This window comes from Neofelis nebulosa, chromosome 6, assembly GCF_028018385.1.
Source record: "Neofelis nebulosa isolate mNeoNeb1 chromosome 6, mNeoNeb1.pri, whole genome shotgun sequence".
Lineage (NCBI taxonomy): Eukaryota > Metazoa > Chordata > Mammalia > Carnivora > Felidae > Neofelis > Neofelis nebulosa.
The window spans coordinates 12,692,636-12,714,998 of NC_080787.1; the positions used below are offsets into that span (position 1 = coordinate 12,692,636).

Below are 22,363 nucleotides of genomic sequence, written 5' to 3' on the forward strand. Positions count from 1 at the left end.
TCTCCTTGGGCCTCCAGCCCCTAGCAGATTAACCCTTTGCAGCAAGGACTGCGAGCGAGAAGGCTCCAAAGGAAAGCGCAGGAAATGTTAGCCAGCGCGCGGACTGGGAGGGGGGCGGGGAGGAAGCCGAGACTGCAGCGAGACCAAAACAGGGTGGGGCGCGGGGTGCTCCCCGGGGAGAGGCGCCCGCCCGGGTGGCCGGGATGGAGACCTCTGCGGGGCGCGGGGAGGCAGGCCGGCGAGCTCGGGAGAAGGAAGCGGACGGGCGCCTCCCGCCCCCGGGGCTGCCCGCCAGCGGCCGCAGGGCAGGGCGGCGGCGCCCGCCGGCGTCGCTCTCCCTCGCCCGGGTCGGCCCGGGCTCTGGCCCGGTGGGCGGGCCGGGCGGCGCTCGGGGCCGGGCTCCGCTTCCCCACTTTCCCTCCGTCCCTCCCTCCTCCCGGGGCCGTCCCGGGCGGCCGGGCCAATGAGCGCCGAGAGGAGGGCAGCGGGAAGCGGAGCGCGCCCGGCGCGGCCCTCCCACCGCGACCCGGGGCCGCCGCGCCAACGCCGAGGTTGCGCCCCGGGAGTTCGCGCGGCCCCCGGCCTGGTGGCTCGGACCCCGCGGGCGAGGCGGCCGTGCGCGCGCGCGCGCCTGGGGCAGCGGCCCGCGAGCGCTCGGGCTGCGGGACGGGGAGCGGGGTGGCGCGGGCTGGGGCCGGGGCAGCCGCCTCCCGAAGATGCAGGATGGCAGCGGAGCCGCCGTCCAGCCTCTCGTACCGCACCACGGGCTCCACCTGCCTGCACCCGCTCAGCGAGCTCCTGGGCATCCCGCTGGACCAGGTAACGGGCGGCCGGGGCGTGGGCGCAGCGAGGGACCCTCCTCCCGGGCCACCGCGGGGGGTGCGGGCTGCGGGCACGCGTTAGCCACCGACGGTCCTCCCCCACCCCCCCACCCCCCCAGCCCCTATAGCAGATTTCACAGCCACAGACTCGACAGGTGGGCTTTTTTACTGACAACGTTTTTGTCCTCGAAGTGTGAAAAAAATCGGTATACCCTGAAAGACGGGTTCAAATGATACATATATTTTTTCTTCTTGAGGTTTTGGGTTGCCTCGTTTCCTGTCACGAAGTTCTAAGGTATTCTGATAAATGAATCAGGTGTTTGTTTTGTTTTGTTTTGTTTTTTTTCCATCCGTGTAGTCGAGTCTTGATTATTTTTAATTTAGATTTCTGTCCTTAAAAGATAAGCCGGCTTGGTCTGTTTCTGCAGCCCGTTGCTTGAACAGACACCTGGGTTTTAGACTTGGGTGGTGAGACTTGCCTGATCAGAGGGACAGTTATTTTGTGCCAGGTGTGATGTCCATCGGAAAGGGAGGAGTTACACAAGATTGCCATGGTTTCCCAAGGGGCTCCAGTTTATCCAGTGGGTTCATTCTTGAGGTTCTAGGCTCCCGAGTAAGTTAGGATAGTGGGAGAAGAGAGGCTCAGAGAAGTTACTTGGACTGTCCAGGAACTGTCTGCTACCGTTAAAACTGAAAATGGCAATAAAGAACAATATAATTCCTGGTAGGAAATCTGCCTGAGGGTTGAGGCTGCCTTACTCATTTTCTTGTGTCTGCAGGTGCTGTAGGCTACATCTGCCATGTCTTTCGTGGAGAGTCAGTAAATATATGTTGATTTAAGTGGAATGAAGTGTGTTGGGGGACCGCCCATTCACCTCGGTTTAGTTTCATACCCAGGTTTGCCCCAGGTTTCTTCCTCTGCTTTTCACTACTGATCTTTTTTTTTTTTTTTTTCCCTTCTTCTTTTTTTTTTTTTCTTCTTCAAACGGGAGTATACCTGCTGCCCTCTCCACTCACATTCCTTCTGCAATGAGGAAGTGAGACCTGGACATTTGCCTTATTCACATACTGTTTACTGAGCCACCCTTCTACCTGGCTGCCTCCAAAGATCTGATTCAGAGCTCCACCTCCTGTGGCCATTTGCCTTTGCATCAGTTGCAAAATCCAGAAAGTTAACAAATGGGGGGGAGGTATTAGATGCTAATTTGTGCTTTTGTAAATCAGTCTTCGATTTGTAATGAAGGTGGGAGAGTCCCAGGGACTTAGGCAAAGGCAGAGATACTAACAGATTCTTTTGCCCTGAAACTGCTATATAACTCATAGCTGACTTTCCTTAAGCAGAATGTGTTTTGTACTTACCCTTCAGCCCCAGCCCCAACCCCCATCAGAATTTATTTTAGTTGCATTTTCTGTTTTAAGTTATTTGGCATTGCTAGAGAGAGGAATCTGGGGAGCGTTTTCGTATGGAAAGGGATAGTTAAGGAACCCTGACAAGTTACAACTGAGAGGTGCTGGTACGATATTATCAGGTGCTTTTTAACTCATCTACCCCCATCCCCAGTCTCCTGGGTTTGTCAGAGGAACCCTGTTTTTAATTTATAAACAAGAATAAAAGAGGCTTAAGGATGTTTAAGGCTGGGAGAAGGGATTTCTGGGATAAACTGAAAAAGAAAAGTGGGCCATGGGCAAAGAAGGACCCCTCCCCTCCTTCCCCCCGCCCCATGATGTCTTTGATCTTTGGATGGCCCCGCCACCTGCCACCTTCCAGCAGGGTCACATCTGAGTGATTCTTGCTGGAAGAAGTACATATAGGGCAATGCCCTAGCTCACTTATTTAAGGCCTGATGAAAATCGCAAACCATAAATAATGTGGTTTGAGGCTAAGTTGTGGCTTGAGAATTTGGAAGCTTGGTGTGTTTTTCTCCCTCACACTTTCTAATGTTTATTTTTTATTTATTTTTAAGAGAGAGCGCACGAGAGAGAGGGAGTGGGGGAAGGGCAGAGAGTGAGACACACACACAGAACCCGAAGCAGGCTCCAGGCCCTGAGCTGTCAGCACTGAGCCCGATGCAGGGCTCGAACTCACGGACTGTGAGATCATGACCTGAGCTGAAGTCCGGGCCTTAACCGACTGAGCCACCCGGGCACCCCTCTCCCTCACCCTTTCAAGGCCTTTGTAAGGTCTTAGATGTCAGACTTGACCTACTCTGCCAGCAGACTTCTTTTGTGAGTGCTTCTGTGACCACTGGCTGGCATTCAGCCTCCTAGAGCTCCAAATGCCCCCATGGGTAAAAGGGGAAATGGCAATATGTTCTGCATTCTGGGGGCACCCAGGGGGGCTCAGTCAGTTGACTGTGTGGCTCTTGAGATCAGCTCAGGTCATGATGTCAGGCCCGTGGGATTGAGCCCCACGTGTTGGGCTCTCTGCTGAGAATGGAGCCTGTTTAGGATTCTCTCTCTTTCTTTCTCTCTCTCTCTGCCCTTCTCTCCTGCTTGTGCTCTCTCTCTCTCTTTAAAAAAAAAAAAATCTGCATTTTAGAATGGAGAAAGTTTATGCAGATAAAAAATGCTCTACATCAGGAAGGTCCTTCATTCACACAGGGTCCTGGCAGGAAACTCAACTCAGTGGGTTGCAGTGGAGACACTTTAATGAACTACATGGAGGGATGTGGGCAGCATTAAGGGACCCACCGGAGGAGGTTCAGGTACTAAGACCTGGATGCAGAAGGGGAAGGGGAAGGGGGAGGATGTGTTGTTACTGTTGCCCAGTGAGAGCTCTATCCACCCCTGCAGGCGGAAGCAGAGAGAGAGAGAGCCTCAGCCTTCCTTCCCTCCACCCACAGTCCTTCCGTCTCTCGCCCATCTCCGCAGTAGTCAGATCACATCTAAGGGTGACGGCCTGGGGTGCCTGGGTGATGCGGTCGGCAGGGGCTCCACTCTGGGCACAGAACTTGGAAGAGAGAGGTAGAGCCAGAGGTGGAGGACGATCCAGGAATAAGAGAATAGTCCTCAATAAATGTTTGCTTCTGTCCCACTGAAGAGTGGCTTTTTATTGGCCTGCAATATGCTAGAGGTGACAAAACATGTCCCTTGTGTTACTTAAATAGCTCCTTATAGCCCACCTGAAGACGTTGACTCTTCCCCCCTCCCCATGTTCGCATTTCATAGCATTTCATGCTTGTATTCGTAATTTCTGCATTGAAGGTACATCTGAGAATGTCTTTGGCTTCTGGGTGTCCCTGTGTCAAGTATTTTATTACTTGCAAAAAACCTAAAATATCTGTTGAGCACTCTACTGTGCGAGTGAAGAACTCATTTTTCATTTGATTCTTTCATTTATCTGTTCTGTTAACTCCCCAGGGAAGCTTGCAGGCGATCGATCGTGAGGAAACGTCTATTATTTTAATTTCCAGGGACTTTACTAGTCTGACATCTTCCTAGAGATGTTAAATGTAAAATCATCTTACTTGATTAGAAACAAGTAGAGTACAGAAGAATTCAGATGCAGAGGGTAGGAAATGGATGATGATGTAGGACCCTCCACAGGTGTGTCACAGGTGAGTGTGTGAAAATTGGATTTCTAAAACAGTGGGTCGCTGTGTATAGCAAGTATGGAGTGCCGACAACTAGTAGGGTTATTTAGATATAAAGCTTCACTTGCCCGGGATAAATTAGGTAAGAACTTTTCTTTCTCATTTAGAGTGAATCAGGGAACAAAGGATGAGTATTTGTCTTATTTTTTAAGTCATCTGCTCGTTTCCTTTTCACTTGGTTTTGGTTGTGGAATGTGACCTGATCTGCCTTTAAACTAAGGATGGCTTTCCTTCCTTCCTTCCTTCCTTCCTTCCTTCCTTCCTTCCTTCCTTCCTTCCTTCCTTCCTTTCTCCTTTTCTTTTGTTTTTAAATTTTTAATGTTTATTTATTTTTGAGAGAGAGAGAGAGAGACAGAACGTAAGCAGGGGAGCAGCAGAGAGAGAGGGAGACAAAGGTTCCAGGCTCTGAGCTGTCAGCACAGAGCCCGATGCGGGGCTCGAACTCACAAACTGCAAGATCATGACCTGAGCCAAAGTCGGACACTTAACCAACTGAACCATTCAGGCGCCTCTTTCTTTCTTTCTTTCTTTCTTTCTTTCTTTCTTTCTTTCTTTCTTTCTTTCTTTCTTTCTTTCTTTCTCTCTCTCTCTCTCTCTCTCTCTCTCTCTCTTTCTTTCTTTCTTTCTTTCTTTCTTTCTTTCTTTCTTAATGTTTATTTATTTATTTTTGCGAGAGAGAAAGAGAGAGAGAGAAGATTCCAAGCAGGCTCAATGCTGTCACTGTAACCTACCCCCTCCCCCTGATGTGGGGCTTGAACTCAAGAACCAGAGATCATGACCTGAGCCAAAATCAAGAGTCGGATGCTTAACCAACTGAGACACCCAGGTGCCCCTAAACTAAACATAACTGTCACAGTTTGTAAGACTGATTTAACCACCATGATGGATGGATATCAATGTTGTTAATTGCGTGATGCATTGGATATCAATGTTGTTAATTGTTAAAACGCCTGTTTTGAAAGGAGTTTTGAAAGCTGAGCAAGAAATGGGTTTCCTGACTATGAGGAATTTCCATTCTGGTGGTGGGGAGCTCTGGGGGCCAAGGCTGTTTTTATCGATTGTCCTACCAGACTTTGTATACTTTTGCATAAAGTAGCAATTCTTTGTTGAATTAGAAGTCCTTGCCTGGCTTTCATTCCCCTCCCAAACCCCAACCTAATCAGGAAAAGGGTCAAGGGAAAAATAGACCAGGACATAAGAATCCAGGAAATGATTTTGAGATTAAAGCAGCAAAGGTTTAGGGCAATTAACATAAGCTTGTGTTGTAGTTTAAAAGGCTGGGTGAATGAAGACCAGCTCTAAGGACCTGGCATTCTTGATGAATGGTGAGTCCAGTAGTGAGTTTCGATTATTCCACCGAGGCCTCTGACCGCGAGGTTTCTTTACTTGCCTGGAGCTTTTAGTCACCGGTTGTTTCCCTTGTCCAATCTTGGAAAGCCCAACCTGCAAGTCTCTTCTTATCTAGATCTTGCCCTTGGTTAAAAGCTCAGCTCACATTCCATAGTCATTATTAAATCAATTAAATATTTATTTAATGCTGTTAGTGCCTGGTACCTGGCCAGGTGGTACAAATACAAGGCTAAAAAGCATCAAGGCCCCTGTCCTGGAAGGGCTTGCACACCAGTAGAGGAGACAAAGGACCCATGTAAGTATACAAGTACTGTGTACTCACTGACTTGTGCAGGTGCTGACAGAAGTTTGTAGATGGTGCCCTGGTGGAACAGAGAAGGCAAAGCCATAGGACATGTTGGATTCCTGTAGAAGTTACTATTTACCTTTAACATGGTTTACAACCAAGTGGACAGCAGATCAGCCTTTGTTGGGAGAAGGGTCCTTTGCTTGGCCCACCCCCTCCACACCCCCCACTGATGCCGCCTCAAGGCTGTACCCTTGGGTTTCTGACTTGAACAATCTGCTCTTCACCTTGGGACTTTCCAGTTCATCCCAGCTCAGGATGGGTGTGGGCATATGGCAGGCCAGAGAACATCAGCCCTGCAGAGTGCTACATTAGTTTTCTTTTTTGGCCTCAGTAGTTCCTGCAAAGTCAGATCTGCACTCCCCTTGATGCCCCCTTCTTCTGATGTCGAAAATGATTGGCAAACAGGAGGAAAATAATTTGGTTAGACTGCAGACAACAAGTATTGAGTTTCTCCCGTGTTCCCCAAGAATTCCTTGGGGTTTGTTGGGCTGCGATGTTTCAAACAGCAATAAAATAGGGTCCATCCTCAAAAATCTTGTTGGGTGAGGCAGGGACACATACGTCAACTGGTGTTGCTCATGTGCAGTGACCTGGACCAACGGTATCAGCCTGGAAACTGGTGAGAAATGTACATTCTCAGGAGCGCCTGGGTGGCTCAGTCCATTGAGCGTCCGACTTTGACTCGGGTCGTGATCTCACGGTTCGTGAGTTCGAGCCCCAGGCTTGCTGCTGTCAGTGCAGAGCCTGCTTCGGACCCTCTGTCCGCCTCTCTCTCTCTCTGCCCTTCCCCCACTCATGCTGTCTCTGTCTCAAAAATAAACGAGAAAATAAAAAGTAATATCCATTCTCTGCCTAGTGTCCCCATCTGCTGCTCGGGGGACAGGCACAGCCCTGGGTGGTTTAATGAGCCCCCTGGGGCGCTGAGGCACCCCGAAGTCTGAGAACCACTGCTCTGCACGGCACACTGGGATCCCAATTAATCAAGCAGAGTGGAGGGAAATATCTATTCTTTGCGAGGGGACAAGGCGTGGTTGTCAGAGAGCCTCTGGCAGGTGAGGAGTAGCACGTGTTGGGTCTTGCAGGATGAGGAGGAGTTTAGCAGGCAAAGTGGGTAGAAAGAACACACGCATAGGTGTGGATGACTGAAACCGCTCAGTTCTGGGAGCTGAGAACACGCTGAAGTGGGTTGTGGGCTGCAGTGAGTGGACCGCGGGGTCTAGGCTGGGGAAGAGAGCAGGGGTCACGTCACGAGGCAGCCGATGGGCTCTGGCGTGTCTGTACCTCATCCTACAGACTGGAGCTCTGTGGACGTTTTCTATAAAGGGCCACACGGTCAGTATCTTCGGCCTCAGGCCCTGCAGCCCATCACATCTACTCAGCTCTGCCATTGCATGAGAGTAGAATAAATAACATAATACATAGTGAATCCATAATTGGGTGTGGCTGCATTCTCAGGAAACTTCACTTACGGATACTTGTAAACTGGAGTTTCGAGGGCACCTGGGTGGCTCAGTCGGTTAAGTGTCCAACTTCGGCTCAGGTCACGATGTCCTAGCTCATGAGCCTGAGCCCCATGTCGGGCTCCGTGCTGACAAGTCAGAGCCTGGAGCCTGCTTCGGATTCATTCTTTCTCTCGCTGTCTCTCTCTCTCCCCCCTGCTCTGTCCCTGTCTCTCAAAAATTAATAAACGTTTAAAAAAAGTTTTAAATTGGAGTTTTGTATAATTTTTCATGTGTCAGGAAGTTTTCTTCTTTTGATTATTTTCAATCCTTAAAAAAGAGAAAAAACGTTTTTTTAGCCGGCAGGCCACACAGAAAACGGGCAGTGGGCTGGGATTGGCCGAGGATTGGATTTTGTAGACCCTTGCTAGAGACGAGTTTTCCATAAAATTTGATGCATGGACATTCTTCAGAATCTACTGACATGTGTGTTTCAGGAATCTGGCCCCAACTGGTGAATCAAATGTTGGGGTGGAGGGGCTCCCCAGGTGATTCTCCGGCCAGCTGAAGCTGGGCACCAATGCTACCATCAAAGGGAAGACAGTGATGGACATAAGGTGTGGGAAGATTTTAATTTTGTGGAGCAGGGCAGGAGAATACCGCAGGTTGCAGGGACGGAGGAGGGCGGGCGTTTGAGGATGGGAGAAGGCATAGTGTTGTCTTTCTGGGATGTGGAGAAGGGGGTGTGCACGGTCCATTTAACGGGCTGCTGAGTGTAATCGACGGGCTGAAAACCACAAATTTTGCGAGGCATGAGTTTGTGCCAATATGCAATTTTTCTCTTCGAGCAGCTCCTTCTAGGAGCAAAAGCAAAACCGTTGGGCGTTTGCAGAGAGGGTTGCTAGGCAGTTAAGAAGAAGGGGTGTTGAAAGATGCCGACAAGTACTTGGAAGTGATGGGAGAGAGAAGGGACACATCCAGAGTTTTGGAGGGACTGAGGAGTAGGTGCAGAGGAAAGGAGGCGGGTGGGGGCTGGCCTAGTGAGTGGAAGATTCCTAGTGAAGCTGTTCGGGGCAGTGATGACAGTCCGGGTGTGGTTGTATGGTAGGGGTGACAGTTGGGTTTAGCCAGCCACCCCCGTGGACTGGGGCGGGGGGGATCTGGCAGACTTCCTCCCAAAGTTTGAAGCAGGTGGACTTGGGACGTGAGCTGGAGGTGGAGGAAAAGGCTGGGCAGTAACTGAGCTGTCTAGGTTGGTAGATTCTGAGAGCATATGGCTGGACCGGAGAGGGTAGACCCACCCTCCTGTCAGGCACTAAGTCAGCTGCTCTGCGTGCATGACCTCCCTTCATTTTTTTGTTTGTTTATTTTATTTTATTTTTTTTTTTTTTCAACATTTTTTATTTATTTATTTTTGGGACAGAGAGAGACAGAGCATGAACGGGGGAGGGGCAGAGAGAGAGGGAGACACAGAATCGGAAACAGGCTCCAGGCTCCGAGCCATCGGCCCAGAGCCTGACGCGGGGCTCGAACTCACGGACCGCGAGATCGTGACCTGGCTGAAGTCGGACGCTTAACCGACTGCGCCACCCAGGCGCCCCTTTTGTTTGTTTATTTTGAGAGAGAGAGAGAGACAGCATGCACGCATGTGCGAGCAGGGGAGGGGCAGACAGAGGAGAGAGGATCCCAAGCAGGCTCTGTGCTGCCAGTGCAGAGCCTGACATGGGGCTCAATCCCACCAACGTGAGATCGTGACCTGAGTCGAAATCAGGAGTCAGACACTTAACCGACTGAGCCTCCCTCCTCCCCCCCCCGCCCCCGCCCGCCCCCGCACCATCTCACTTCATAAAAGGAGGAGTTTGGGCTGAGACTGGAGGGAGCACAGATTTTCTAGAAGGATGGTGGAAGAGAGGTGGGCTGAGGCAGCAAAGGGGAGGGGAATTTGGAAAAGCAGTGACGTTCCTGTCTCTGCTCATCTGTTGGCACATAGTTCTCCACCAAGGCTGGGAGGGAAGGGAGAGAGCTGGGACGGCAGTGCGGGGTTTTGGGTAGAGCAGAGGGAGGGCTTTGAGGAGGTCAGCAGAGGGAAGGAGGTCTGCATGGGACGATGAGTCACGGAGGAGGAGGAAGTCCGAGAGGCACATGGCTGCAAGTTGACAAAGGGGAGCTTGGTGGCTGGGCATGGGAATCAGAATGAATGGCAGGGTTCTGGGCAGTGGGCGCGGGCCCCTGGGGTCCCGGAGTCCTGATAAGCCTGTGGCCAGTGACCGACCTTGAACATGGAGTGCAGTGTTTCCTGGGGCTGCACAGAAATGTGGTGGAAAGTTCCTTTGTGGTTCCGAAGAGATTGCTCAACTTGCAGAAACAGTGTGCGAATACCAAGCGGTAAGATGTGTTGAGGGCAAGGCTGTGAATTCCATAGAGTCGAGAGGGCAGGGCTGGTGGAGTTGGGGACTGCCCCATGGCGTGGCCCTGCGGGAGCCTGTGCACACAGAGCAGGAGAATGAGCCGTCTCCGTCTGGGGGGACTCTGGGTGAGTCCGGGAGGTAGGCTGGCCCGTCTGGAAAATGCTGACTGGTGTCGCAATCTGCTGGCTTAACTTGACAATAATTGAAGAGAGGACAGAGAATTTGCAGGCGTGACCACATACTTCCTGCCATTTTAAGCAGAGGCCCAGTGGGTTCTGGAGCTTTAACCTTTCTGTCATGGAACAAGAGTGGATTCTTCCCAGCTTGGCCTCGGTTTACCTTTCTGGCTTAATGACACCGGCGGCTCTCTATATTGAATGCATGTGCTCTCAGGCCTTCAGTCAGCTGCTCTGCGTACATTATCTCATTTAACGGGTGTGACAACATTGAAATTTATGCCGCAAATTTCAATGTAAGCAGTGGGCCTACGGGGCTTTAGTGCCTTGCCGGCAGCCCAGAGGCTGGAAAGGGGCAGAGGCAGGACTTGAGCCCAGGACTGTCTGATTGTTGTGCTTCCAGGAAGTATGGCAGCCACGACTTGCTTCCCTGTGCACCGTGCTGTCATCCCAGGGGACTGTTTATTTCCTATGCCTCAAATGCCGTGTGCCTTTCGCACCTGCCAGCTTCCGCCTACACTCTTCCTTCTCTCTCTGAGCCTCGTCCTCTTCCCAGTTCTCATTTCCTGTTTCATCTCCGCCGTCTCTCTGTAACCTTGGCCTTGCTGTCTCCCTCCGCTCCAGGGGCAAACGGGTCCCTTCGTTTTTTCTGTTTCTCCCCGGGACTTTGCATACCATATTGCAGGGCTTACCTTACGTCTTAGATATTAATTGGTCTTTCTGCCTTGCCTGACTCTGGGAGGCCAAATAACTGGGTTGGAATGGGGCTGCGGAGATTGGTTAGGGTGTACCTTAATCAAGCGACAAACCCATACGCGCTTGTTCAACCACTGTATTGCATGTGAACCCTTGTAATAAAACGTGCTGCATGCTTCAGGGAGTGCCTGCACGTGCCACTGCCCGGGGGCCACCAGGCCTCTGCAGCCACCCTGTGAGCTGCCGCCTTAGGACGAGAAGGGGAATGTGCTGGGCTGGGGCCAGATGGGCCCTGCAGAATCTTCCAGGAAGAGGAAGCTGTTTGAGCAAAGTTACTGAGACTCGATTGGAGAAAAGACCAGCATTCTTCGTGGGCAGTGACTGAGGGTGAACCTTCGTCATCTCGGTGTGCTGAGTACAATGCAGGAACTTCATAAATGTTTGTTGAACAGGAATTTTATTTATGTTCTTGCATTGGAACGAATGAGTAAATTCAGTGAGACTTGGGAGCCAGCTCTTTTTACCAACTGGTTAGGTCTGTTTGTTATTTGGAGCCTGCATTTCAGATTCGTAGGCCTGATATCTGACTGGAAAGTTAATGAAGGGCCCGGTTGCTGATAGTTTGAAATTAGCCTTGGCTTGTTTAAATTCTCCATTCCCAGTTGTATTATGTGGGGTTGAGGTATGCATTCCTTGGGATTATTAATATCAGTTTTGGGCCTGTTTTCTCAGATTTGTGTGGGCAAAATGTGGAAGTTTCCCGCAGCAGCCTACAATCAGGTGTCGTGTGTAAAAGATGCCCTATACCCAAGTGTTTTGCAGCATGGCCTCCGAATTACATTTATAAAGAAAGGTTTCTGAAAAAGATTCTAAGGAGAGACAATCTGGAATTATGTTTTGTAGTAGCAACTTGTAAAAGGAATTCCGTATGTGTAATTTAATAACAGAACTTGGTTGTGTGCCTTCCAGAAGCTTTCTATTTTAAGTAAGTCAACCCTTTCAGTAAACAAGATAAAGGAGAAACTTGCTGTGGCCGTATTAATGGCTATTTCTAGCAATTTCGCCAAGGATCAGTGTAATACTCGGTGGGAAAAGTTAACTTCAGGTAGTTTGTACAGCTGAAAAATGTGCTTTATGAAAAGACCTCTGTCCCTTTGGGCTTAAGAAATGTGACCATCTCCCCCACGATGAACTCTTTAACCTCTTTGTAATGTGCTTTCTGGTTCTCCCGAAGACGTGCCCTTGGTGAATCAGATATCCAGTTCCTTGTAACAGTGGGGCTGTGGTTACAACTTCCTCAAGTTGTCAGCGGTTCATCTTTTAAGCGTTAGTAATCAATCGGGCTCCAAATTGGTTTTCAAAGCCCATAACAGCACGAAAGCGGTTTTAAGTGTTGAATTCAGATTTCTGGGCTGATAGTGCTGGGGGTTTCCCAACCATCTTACTATTACAAAGAGTCCATTCGCAGGCTTGTTTACCAAACACCAGCACAGAACTCAGGTCCTTGTCCAACGTGAGAAAGATCGAGGGAGGGGGTAACCTTTGAACAGTTTTTGTCCCCGTGGTTCTAAATTCTGAGGTCAAACAAGTAATTAAAATCACAAAGACTGTAGTTCATCTCCTCCCAGCCCCTGATTTGTCGCATTCATCATTCTGTAGCTCTAATTTGTCAGCAAAGGTAGACACCAGAAGGTTGCTAAGGCCTAGAGGAACTAGGTCTAGAGGAACTTTGGCTAAATTCAGAAGTCCTTCTGTGAAATTTCATGAAGTGGTTTCATTATGAATGTCATAGAGTTAAAACTTCTTTTTTTTTTTTTTTTCTGGCATTATGTTTTACCCTGTCTTTGTTTTTATTTAGTTTTATTTATTTGTTTAAATTTTAAAAGTTAATTTGAAATTAATTTTGTGGCTTTTATGTTACTTCATTTTTAAATCTTTTTAAATGTTGATTTTTAGAGACAGAGAGAGACAGAGCATGAGCGGGGGAGGGGCAGAGGGAGACCCAGAATCCGAAGCAGGCTGCAGGCTCTGAGCTGTCAGCAACAGAACGCGATGCCGGGCTCGAACCCACGAACTGTGAGATCATGACCTAAGCTGAAGTCGGACGCTTAACCAGTTGAGCCACCTAGGCGCCCCTGTGGTTTTTATATTGTAAAAGTACAGTAAAAAAAAAATACGTTTTCTGCCTAGGTAGCTTATGCTTAGTATCAAAAGCACAAGGCAGAAAAGAGGATATAATGAAGGGTCCCTTCCCACACTCCCCCTGCCCCTTACTTTGCAGCTGCCCAGATCGCCTCCCCACTGGCAGCCAGTGACGTCCTTTCCGAGATGGGCTGTGCATACGTGTGTGCAGAATCTCTTTGTCTGTTTTTCTGGGAGTAGACAGTTCTTCCAGTCCTTGCCTTTTTTTTTTTTTTTTTTTTTTTTTTTTTTTTTTTTTAACTTAGTGTCTCCTAGGAGTGATTCGTATCTGTATATACAGAGCTCCTGTGACATTTGACTTGCTTTCCGCCTTTTCTGAGAGTTCTGTTTCTGTTTCCAGGAACTGCCTTGCCCCTTAGCAAGAGCATGGAGTGCCAGTCATGGTGGGAGAGGAGGTCGGGGACGGGGCTTCCCACGCTGGCGCCCCCTCCTATGTTCTCATTCCCGAGGACTGTGGTATTAAACAGCACACATTCAACTGGGTAAACTTAAAGATCAAATTGGCTTTATGCAGCCTTTCATGAGTTGGGCAGCACCCCGTTTAGCAATTGGAAGGAGCTCCGACAAGCCGTAGAAAAGGGAAAAAATTTTAAATGTTTACGTATTTATTTTGAGAGAGAGAGAGGAGAGAGAGAGGGAGGGAGAGAAAGAATCCCAAGCAGGCTGTGCACCTGCTTGGGATTGACAGGGGGCTTGACACCGTGAACTGTGAGATTATGACCTGAGCTGATATCAAGAGTCACGCAACTGGCTACCCAGGGGGAGACTTTTAAATGCAAAAAGGGTGCGGAAAAAGGAAATTATTAGCAAAGAATGCGTCGTTCCAGGCAAGGTCCCCTTCCTAGGGGGACTTGAACGGTCTCTCTGGTGGGGTTATTGCATTGGTGCTGACCAGGTAATTCTGAGCTGATTAGTTAAAGCTTATATTCCTGGGGGCGGGGGGCGCTTGGGTGGCTCAGTCGGCTAAGTACCTGACTTAATTTCAGCTCAGGTCATGATCTCATGGTTCATGAGTTCAAGCCCCATGAGTTCGAGCCTCGTGTTGGGGTCTGTGCTGATAGTGCAGAACCTGCTTGGGATTCTCACTCTCCCTCTCTCTCTGCTCCTCCCCTGCTTGCTTGCTTCCTCTCTTTCTTGAAATAAATAAATAATTTTTTTACATTCCTGGGTAATCAAAACTACAGCTAGGCTAGGTATTAAGTCTTTGCCGATTGGGGCTTAGCATAAGTGACTCCCAATTTGGGTCTGCTCTCTCCTGCTTAACCGTGGGGAGCACCGAGGTCCCCCTCCAGTAGCACACATGGTGGGGAGAGAAATTGGGGTTTGTTTCGAAACAGTTTCTCCTCACATGGAGAGAAGTCCACTCTGGACTGAGGTATAAGAATATTAAAGACCCCTGCAATCCTCAAGTCCCAGGGATGAAAATGGCTCTGTCTCTAACTGGTGTCGGCTGTACCTCGTCAGAACTCTTGGTATGCCCATCTGCTGAAAACCTGTTCAGCCCTAAAATTCTGTTCTTCCAGAATCTTCAGTAATAGCAAGGAAGGCTTGTTTTTGGTTTTTTAAAATTTTTTATTAAAAAAAATTTTTTTTTAAATGTTTATTTATTTTTGAAAGAGAGACAGACAGGGTGCAAATGGGGGAGGGGGAGGGAGAGAGAGCGACACGGAATCTGAAGCCGGCCCCGGGCCCTGAGCTGTCGGTACAGGGCCCGACACGGGGCTCGAACTCATGAACGGTGAGATCGTGACCTGGGCCGAAGTCAGACACTCAGCTGAGTGAGCCACCCAGGTGCCCTGTAAAGAAACACTTTTTTGAAGGTAAAGCCCGCAAACCAAGACTCTTTATTTTCCACTTTTTGGTGGCTGTAGGTAATAGGATTCTACATGTATATTTTACTTTTTTTTTTCTGCAAATGTAATGTGTGCCTTTTGGTGAATGTTGGCTGAATTGAGTTAGCCTTTGGGGTTCTGGAATCATCTCTCTTCTTTCATCTGTTGAGGTGGAGGAAATTTTCTATGACTTTCAGAGTCCTTCTAGCTGGACTAAGAATGAAATTGACATGAGACAGATTAACGGGAGAAAATCAAATCTAATAGCATATGTATGAGGAATCTGCACAGACATGAAAATTCCGAAGACACTCAGGCCACATAAAGCTTATTTTGTGACCTCCTGAGCTAAGGAGAGGGGTAAGGTCTGGAGATACAAAGGGGAGGATGACCATTAGCAGGAAGGTGAGGAGATGTTGAGAAAACAAAGGTTGTCCTGCTATGCAAATAAATTTCTTCAGTAAAGAGGAATCTCTGTTCATAGCTCTCTTTCTGGTACTAGCTGTCTTTTCCAACGTAAATTTACACAGTGGAGGGGGAGGGAAGGAGATTTTTCTGCATCTGCAGTTTGGATTGCTTTTAAGTCAAAACAATCTTTATGCCAAAGTGGCCCCATCTCGGGGTGGCCTGACCCTGACCACTGCACCCCTTTTTTAGTGTAAAATCAGAATTTAGGAATTGGGGTGCTTTACTCTAGAAAAAAGATCATGTAAAGCAGCGTGGCTATTTCTTGTCTGCTAGGGCTTGTTGAGCTGTTTTTCTTCCCTTCTCCATTCTTCTCCAAACAATACATGTTCATTTGCCTGCAGATTATTTAACGGAAGGGGAGAAAACCAGCATTTCTATGAAATTATATTCCAAGAGTCAGTTTATGTGGAGGAAAGGAGAAAATGATTTTTAATTTTTTGTTTTTCATGTAATGGTGGAGTTTACAAAAGACTATAGTGGTAGACTATTTCACATTTATTTTTGTAATCTCAGCCTCATTGAGCTAACATTTACCTCAGTTTTATAGTTAGCTTTACTAAGCTGCAAAACTGAAGTTGACTTACGTGGTGTTTATCTTTCTACTGAAGCATTTAGAGCATCTTTAGACATATCTTTATCTGATTGCCAGTTCTGCTATCTTAGGTTAAAGGAAGGGCAGAATGTGGCTGTAAACTAAAAATCATTTCCTCAGGATTTAGGTTGGGGCTCAATTTCTTCATACCAACGAATGAGGAATTATGAGTGTGCCCCTTTGAGAGCTGAAACCGCGGAGAGAATTTTAAGGCAGGTAGTAGGCTATGAAACTGTTTCGAAACTGACCACTTACAAGTTTGTATGAGAGCTGGAAAGCCAGATCTTGTGTACTTGGCAGCCTTGAAACTTTTATTAGACTAATGCGTGTCTAGCTTTGGTCCTCTGCTGCAGTTTCCAGAAGAATTGGAGAAGGTAGAAAAGAGCAGCGAAAATGGTTCTAAGAACAATTGAACTTGACAATTACGTGAAGTTTGCTACACAGAAGGAAATAACCTCAGGTGAAAAAGTGACAGGATAGCCAAAGCCACAGATCATGGAGAGCCATCAGTGAAGACCTTAAAATGCAGGGTAGGTGACCATAAGTGGGGTGTACCACTAACGCACCTCGTTTCCCCACAAAGGCCTTGAATGTGGTGGCCTTTGTTGTATTATTTTGTAATCAGCCCTCATAAACTCAAGTGAAAGGTACCAAGGTCTTAGCAGTATTTTAAGAAAAGACTTGCACATCTTTTAAAGATGGCCCTTTGCTTCGTAATAGATGGGTCACATTCTTTGGTAATTAAAAAAAAAAAAACTTACAGTTTTGGAATAATTTTGGATTTATAGAAAAGTTGTAACGATAGCACAGGGAGTTTTTATGTATGCCTCACCCAGTTTTCCCCAGCGTCAACATCGTACGTGGTACATCTGTCAAAATGACAAAAAGCCAACGCGAATATATAACTATTAAATAAATTCCAGAGTTTTTGAATTTCACCAAATTTTCCTTTCATGCGCTCTTTTTATTCCAGGGTCCTGTACCTTACAGTTCACTCATTTAAAGTATACGGTTCAAAATGTTTTTTAGTATAGTCACAGAGTTGTGTAACCATTGTCACAAGCTAATTTTGGAACATTTCTGTCCCCCACCCCAGAGAAAGGCCCATGTCATTAGCAGTTCCTGTTTCTTCCTAAATCCTGCCTCTCCGTGTCTGCCCCTCCCAGTCCCTGGCCACCCCTAACCTACATTCTCTCTCTATAGATTGACCTATCCTGGCTGTTTCCTGTAAGTGCAGTCATATAATATGTGTCTTTGTGATTGGCTTCTTCACTTTTCAAGGGTCTTTGGTGATTTTTGATTGGGTGCTCATGCGTCGTTGCTCTGTTGTACTTCAACTGTGGGAATGTTTTGAGACCTGGATTTAAAGCGCAGCCCTTTTAAAAAACATTTGGGTTCCCCTTCTGCCGGGACACCTGGGAGTAGTCCCAATCCAGGCTCACTTAAATTGTACTTTCTGCTTTGGACTTTTTTTTTTTTTTTTTTTTTTTTTTTTTGGGCCATACAGGGCATGTAAATTTAGGCCTCCAAACTCTCATTCTCAGGGAGTCTTTGCACATTTCGGCTCTCCACCGAGAGTCGCGCCCCTATGAACACACACCCCACTGTCTTGGCTGTGGGGAGGGCGGTTTTCCCTAGTTAGCCGTTGCCTTTCAGGACTTACGGAGCAGTCCTGACTTCAAGACGCGTCTTCACTTTTTGCCGAGTCTCTCCGTTCTCAGCCTGCCTGCCTGGTCTCTGGTGCCCAGGCTCTGGACTGTCTGGAGCACATGCCAGATATCCTACACGTCTGATTTCTGCTTTCTTGCATTTCTGGCTTCTGAGGAATTTTCCCACCAGTTCAGCTGTGCATGAAAATGATCAAGCGTGGCAATATGAGCTCATGTTTAGCTTAACAAATATAGATGGCAGCACGTAGGAGTATTTATAGATGTGTGTATATTCCAGAGTTAGTGTATACACATAGTTCCTGGCACTTTCAGCTGAAAGGGTCTGCAGGCAGTGACACTCCGTTAGCGGTGAGGACACCTGTCCCCACATGTTGGTTTCTGATACTTTTCTCCAAAACCAGAACAAAAGCTCATGGTGAGAAGGTCCGAATGACTAGAGGTAGAAAGATTTGAGCAACAAAGTAAAGAAGGCTTAAATTGTAGGAGTATCAAGAAGTAGAAATTATAGGTCTATCATCTATCAATGATAAGCCAAAGTATAGAATGAACATCACTGAGTTCCTACTGGTATAAAATAATTGAATAAGTGAATACATGGGGGAAAATAGACAAATCTCCTTGCAGAAGAATTCTTCCTTGCGGAAGAATTCCAAATGATACTGGTGGTATAACTTTCCACTCTGCAAGTGTGGGCTGTGCGTTGTGACTTCCTTCCAAAAGGATGGTGTAGAAAGGGAAGGTGGGGCAGAGTAAATGTACAGTGCAGGAGCCTAACAAACATGACCTCAGCCATGTGACAAAGGTCAGGATCCACAGTGATAATTATACTGGTAGTATGTTCCCCTTAATACAGTGTGGGGCAAGTGACACTTTATTTCTGCGATCGTCCTTTCCAAAACCCATAACCCTCTTCTAATTATGAGAAAAACCTCAGACAAACATGAGTTGAGGGAGTTCACAAAATACCAGACTAGTACTCCTCAAAGTGTCAAGGTCATCAAAAACAAGGAAAGTTTGAGAAACTGTCATAACCAAGAGGAGCCTAAGGAGACGTGACAATGAAATGTCATGTGGTTTCCTGGATGGGATCCTGGGACAGAAAACGAGCATTACGTAAAAACTAAAGGAATCTGAATGAAGTATGTATTTTAGTTAATACTAGTGTATCAACATTGGTTCGTTAACTGTGGCAAATTGCCATACGATGTAAGATGTAAGGGGAAACTGCAGGGTGTGTGGAATTTCTCTGCAATGTCTTTGTAATTTTGTGTAAATCTAAAACTGTTCTAAAAAAATAAGGTCTATTTAAAAACTGATGCTTTTTTCGGGGTGCCTGGGTAGCTCAGTCAGTCGGGCATCCAGCTTCAGCTCAGGTCACGATTTCGTGATTTGTGGGTTCAAGCCCCACGTTGGGCTCACTACTATCAGCCTTGAAGCTGTCAGCGTAGAGCCCGCTTCAGATCCTCTGTCCCCCCCTCTCTGTGCCCCTCCCCTGCTTGCTCACGCTCTCTATCAAAAATAAATAAATAAACATAAAAAAAATCAGGTTTTTTTTAAAGTTTTTATTTATTTTGAGAGTTAGGAAGAAACAGAGAGGGAGGGAGGGAGAGAGGGAGAGAGAGAGAGAGAGAGAGAGAGAAAGTGTGGGGGAGGGGCAGAGAGAGAAGGAAAGAGAGAATCTGCTGTCAGCACAGAGCCCTATTCGGGACTCCATCCCATGAACTGTGAGATCATGACCTGAGCTGAAATCAAGAGTTGGGGGCTTAACCAACTGAGCCACCCGGGTACCCCAGCTTTTCATTTTTTTTACTTACTAATATACAGTGTTGTATTCGTTTCAGGTGTGCAGTATAGTGATTCACCAGTTCTGTACATTTCTCAGTGCTCATCACAAGTGTACCCTTAATCCCCTTCACCTTTTTTTACCCATCCCCCCACCCGGATGCTTTTTGTATTTAAAGTAGGATTGTTAGTTGTGCTGTCACTGTGAACGTTGAACTCCTCATATTGTCAGAAATGGAAGTTGGGACCAGTATGTTTTTAGAAAATTTCCTAGTCAGAAACATGGAAAGAAAACGTGCAGTTCTGCTGGTCCATGTTCGTGCTTTAGAATTACTTTTTACTGTAAGGTTCGATTTATGAAAATCTTTGCATGTGTCTAAGTTACTTTCAGTAAAGGTGGGAGGGATTTTTGGTTCATCCTGACTGCTCAGGCTCCAAATCAGGTGACTTTAGCGAATGAATGGTTGTTTCATAAGGTAAATATTTCTCTTGTAACATCAGACAACAGAACCACCCCAAACCAAGCTCTCCATGCACTCACCATCGCTCACTGAGATAGTTCCTCCTTGGAAATGCTCTTCTGTTACTCACTTCTCCATGCAAACAGCACATATTGATGAAGCCCAAGAATCCATGCAAAAATCTTATAAGGAACAATGGAATACTAGCTGTATAAAAGGAGACTAGAGTTTAGACACACGCTGCGCAATTGATGTTTGGGGTTCCCTCTGAGATCTGTCCTGTGAACTCACCTGGCTCTAGGGGAGTAGGAAGAAAGGTGGAATTGCAGGTGGGGGAGCTGGGTTCTAAGCTGAGAGCCAGTATTTATTAGATACGTATTGGACAAGCTATTTAGACGTTCTGAGCTTGATTCCTGATTTGTAAAACAAGCCAATAATATCTACAGTGAGGGGTTGTTGTGAATATCAGGTGAGGTAGGTGATCCCCTGGGAACAGGTGTGCAGACCAGGCAGGAAACAGGTCTGTGTCATTTGCTGTCATTTCCCCATCGCCAGCTCCATCACACTTCTGAATCTAATAGGGATGCCAGTGTCACAGCACAGAACTCAGCGAGATGGGTGTGGGTGGTGTTCAGCTAATATCCGGTGAATGGAAGAAAAGACCTGCCCTTGCAGGTGCTGGGGAGGAAGGAATTTAGGGTACTTCAAGGCAGAAAAGATGGGGCAGAGGGAGGAGTGAGTAAAGATACGATGACGGGTGGAAGGAAAGCTTTTTTTTTTTTTTTTTTTGACCGTGAGATCTAAGCTGATATGTGAGTAGGTTTCATGTACCTAGGAAGTGTGAAAGAACTTCTTATCAGGTAAACATTACTTATCATCTGAAAATGCTGGGGTTGTTAGTTGGGGTGTGTTCACAGCCACCAGCGTGGCTTTGCATGTGGGAATATTAAGAAAATCAGCTGTCTTCTAAAGCAGATAGTGAGACACAGTTTTTTTTGCTTATTTATCAGACAGTTGGGTATATAAAAGATACAAGTTCTCTTTGGATAGAAAGGAAAATGCAGCTTGATTCCCGAGGGAGTATGGGCCATAGGTATACTTATTCCACCTTATGGCATTATTTCTCCTTTCAGCTTCTGGTCGTCATGCTTATCTAGCTATAAATAAAACTTTTTACAGTGAGTGCTTCTTATATGCTGTGCTAAACACTCGGCACAAATGATCTCGTGTAAGCCACACCACAACCCTATGTGGTAAATAATATTTTCCTGGAAAAAAACGGAAGGGTATGTGACTTGTGTAAGATCCCATGGATTTTGGCCCAGGAATTTAGGGTTCCAACCCTGGACTCTTATCCACTCTTGTATTTTATGTCTAAGGGTATGGAGCACAGCCTCAAAACAGGAATCATTAGGGGAATATTTGGTAGATCTGGGAATGAACTAGATAGAATACAAAGCAATTTTGCAGCTGCCCCATTTGGCTTGTGCAGTGGGGTACAGTGACCCAGGAGACATGTCTTGCTCTCCTGTGCAAGAGCAGGTGGTCACAGCAGATCACGCTGTGTGGTGTAGTCACAGCTCCCCAAAGCTGTTAGCTTTTAAGAAGGACATTAGAAAACTGAGGCATAGCTGACAGAAGGTGAGCAGGAAGCTAATTCATATGAGGATTGTTGAGGAAGAAGGGGTGTTTAAGTTAAAAGCCTCAGGAATGATAGGATAGCAGTTTTCAGATATTTGAAGAATATAGTTATTCTGTATCCTTAGCAGAGTTAAACTCATTGGACAGAAGCTTTAGGGAGGTAGGTTTCAATTCGTCATAAAATTCCTTATTGCTGTGCGTTGCATAGATAAAAGAATTGATGACCAGTGGAGTTCACGAGTCCCCATCCCCGGCAGGATTCAAGCAGAGACTGTATGATGATGGTGCCTGTCTTCAGGAACTACACCCTTCCTTTCCTGACGTCCCTACACGCATGTCCTGAGTTCTGTTTCGTGTCCAGCTGCCACTCCATGTGATTCTTGTTTTAGTATTAATTGCCAAATAAGTCAGTGGTTTGAGGAGCAAAGTTTCTCAGTAGGCACTTAAAGATCATGAGAGCCCAGGATGTCTGGGGCTCAGTTGGTTGAGCATCTGAACCTTGATTTTGGCTCAAGGTCATGATCACAGGGTCGTGGGTTAGAGCTCCGTGTCAGGCTCTGTGCTGAGTGTGCAGCCTGCCCGAGACTCTCTTTCTCTCTCTCTCTTCCTTTCTCCAGCTCTTACCCTCTCTCCCACTTGTGTTCTCTCTCTTTTTAAAATAAAATTAAAAAAAAAAAAAAGATCGTAAGATCTCTAAATGTTAAGCAGTAGAGGAACAGATTAAATTATGCTATTTAATGGAACCATATACAAATATTAGAAGGAAGGCAGATTGAAAGATATCTATCACACTGAGTAAAAGCAAGTTGCTGAACAGCATGTATATTATGATCCCATCTCCCATTTAAATTAAAAAAAAAAAAATCAATTTGCTCTTTCTTTC

The 22,363-nt window shown here is 46.9% G+C and overlaps 1 protein-coding gene across 5 annotated transcripts in view; it reads left to right on the forward strand.

Annotated features, from left to right (window-relative positions):
• The first annotated feature begins 448 nt into the window (after nt 1-448).
• The window catches only part of MBOAT1 (membrane bound O-acyltransferase domain containing 1), a 107,398-nt gene continuing 85,483 nt past the window's right edge, over nt 449-22,363 (forward strand). Inside the window, exon 1 of one of the 5 annotated variants that reach the window (XM_058732871.1) lies at nt 449-819. In XM_058732871.1, the coding sequence (XP_058588854.1) occupies nt 464-819 (356 nt within the window). In that variant the 5' untranslated portion in view covers nt 449-463. The remainder of the gene's footprint in view (nt 820-22,363) is intronic. The other 4 variants (XM_058732878.1, XM_058732875.1, XM_058732870.1 and 1 more) reach the window with 4 other exon arrangements.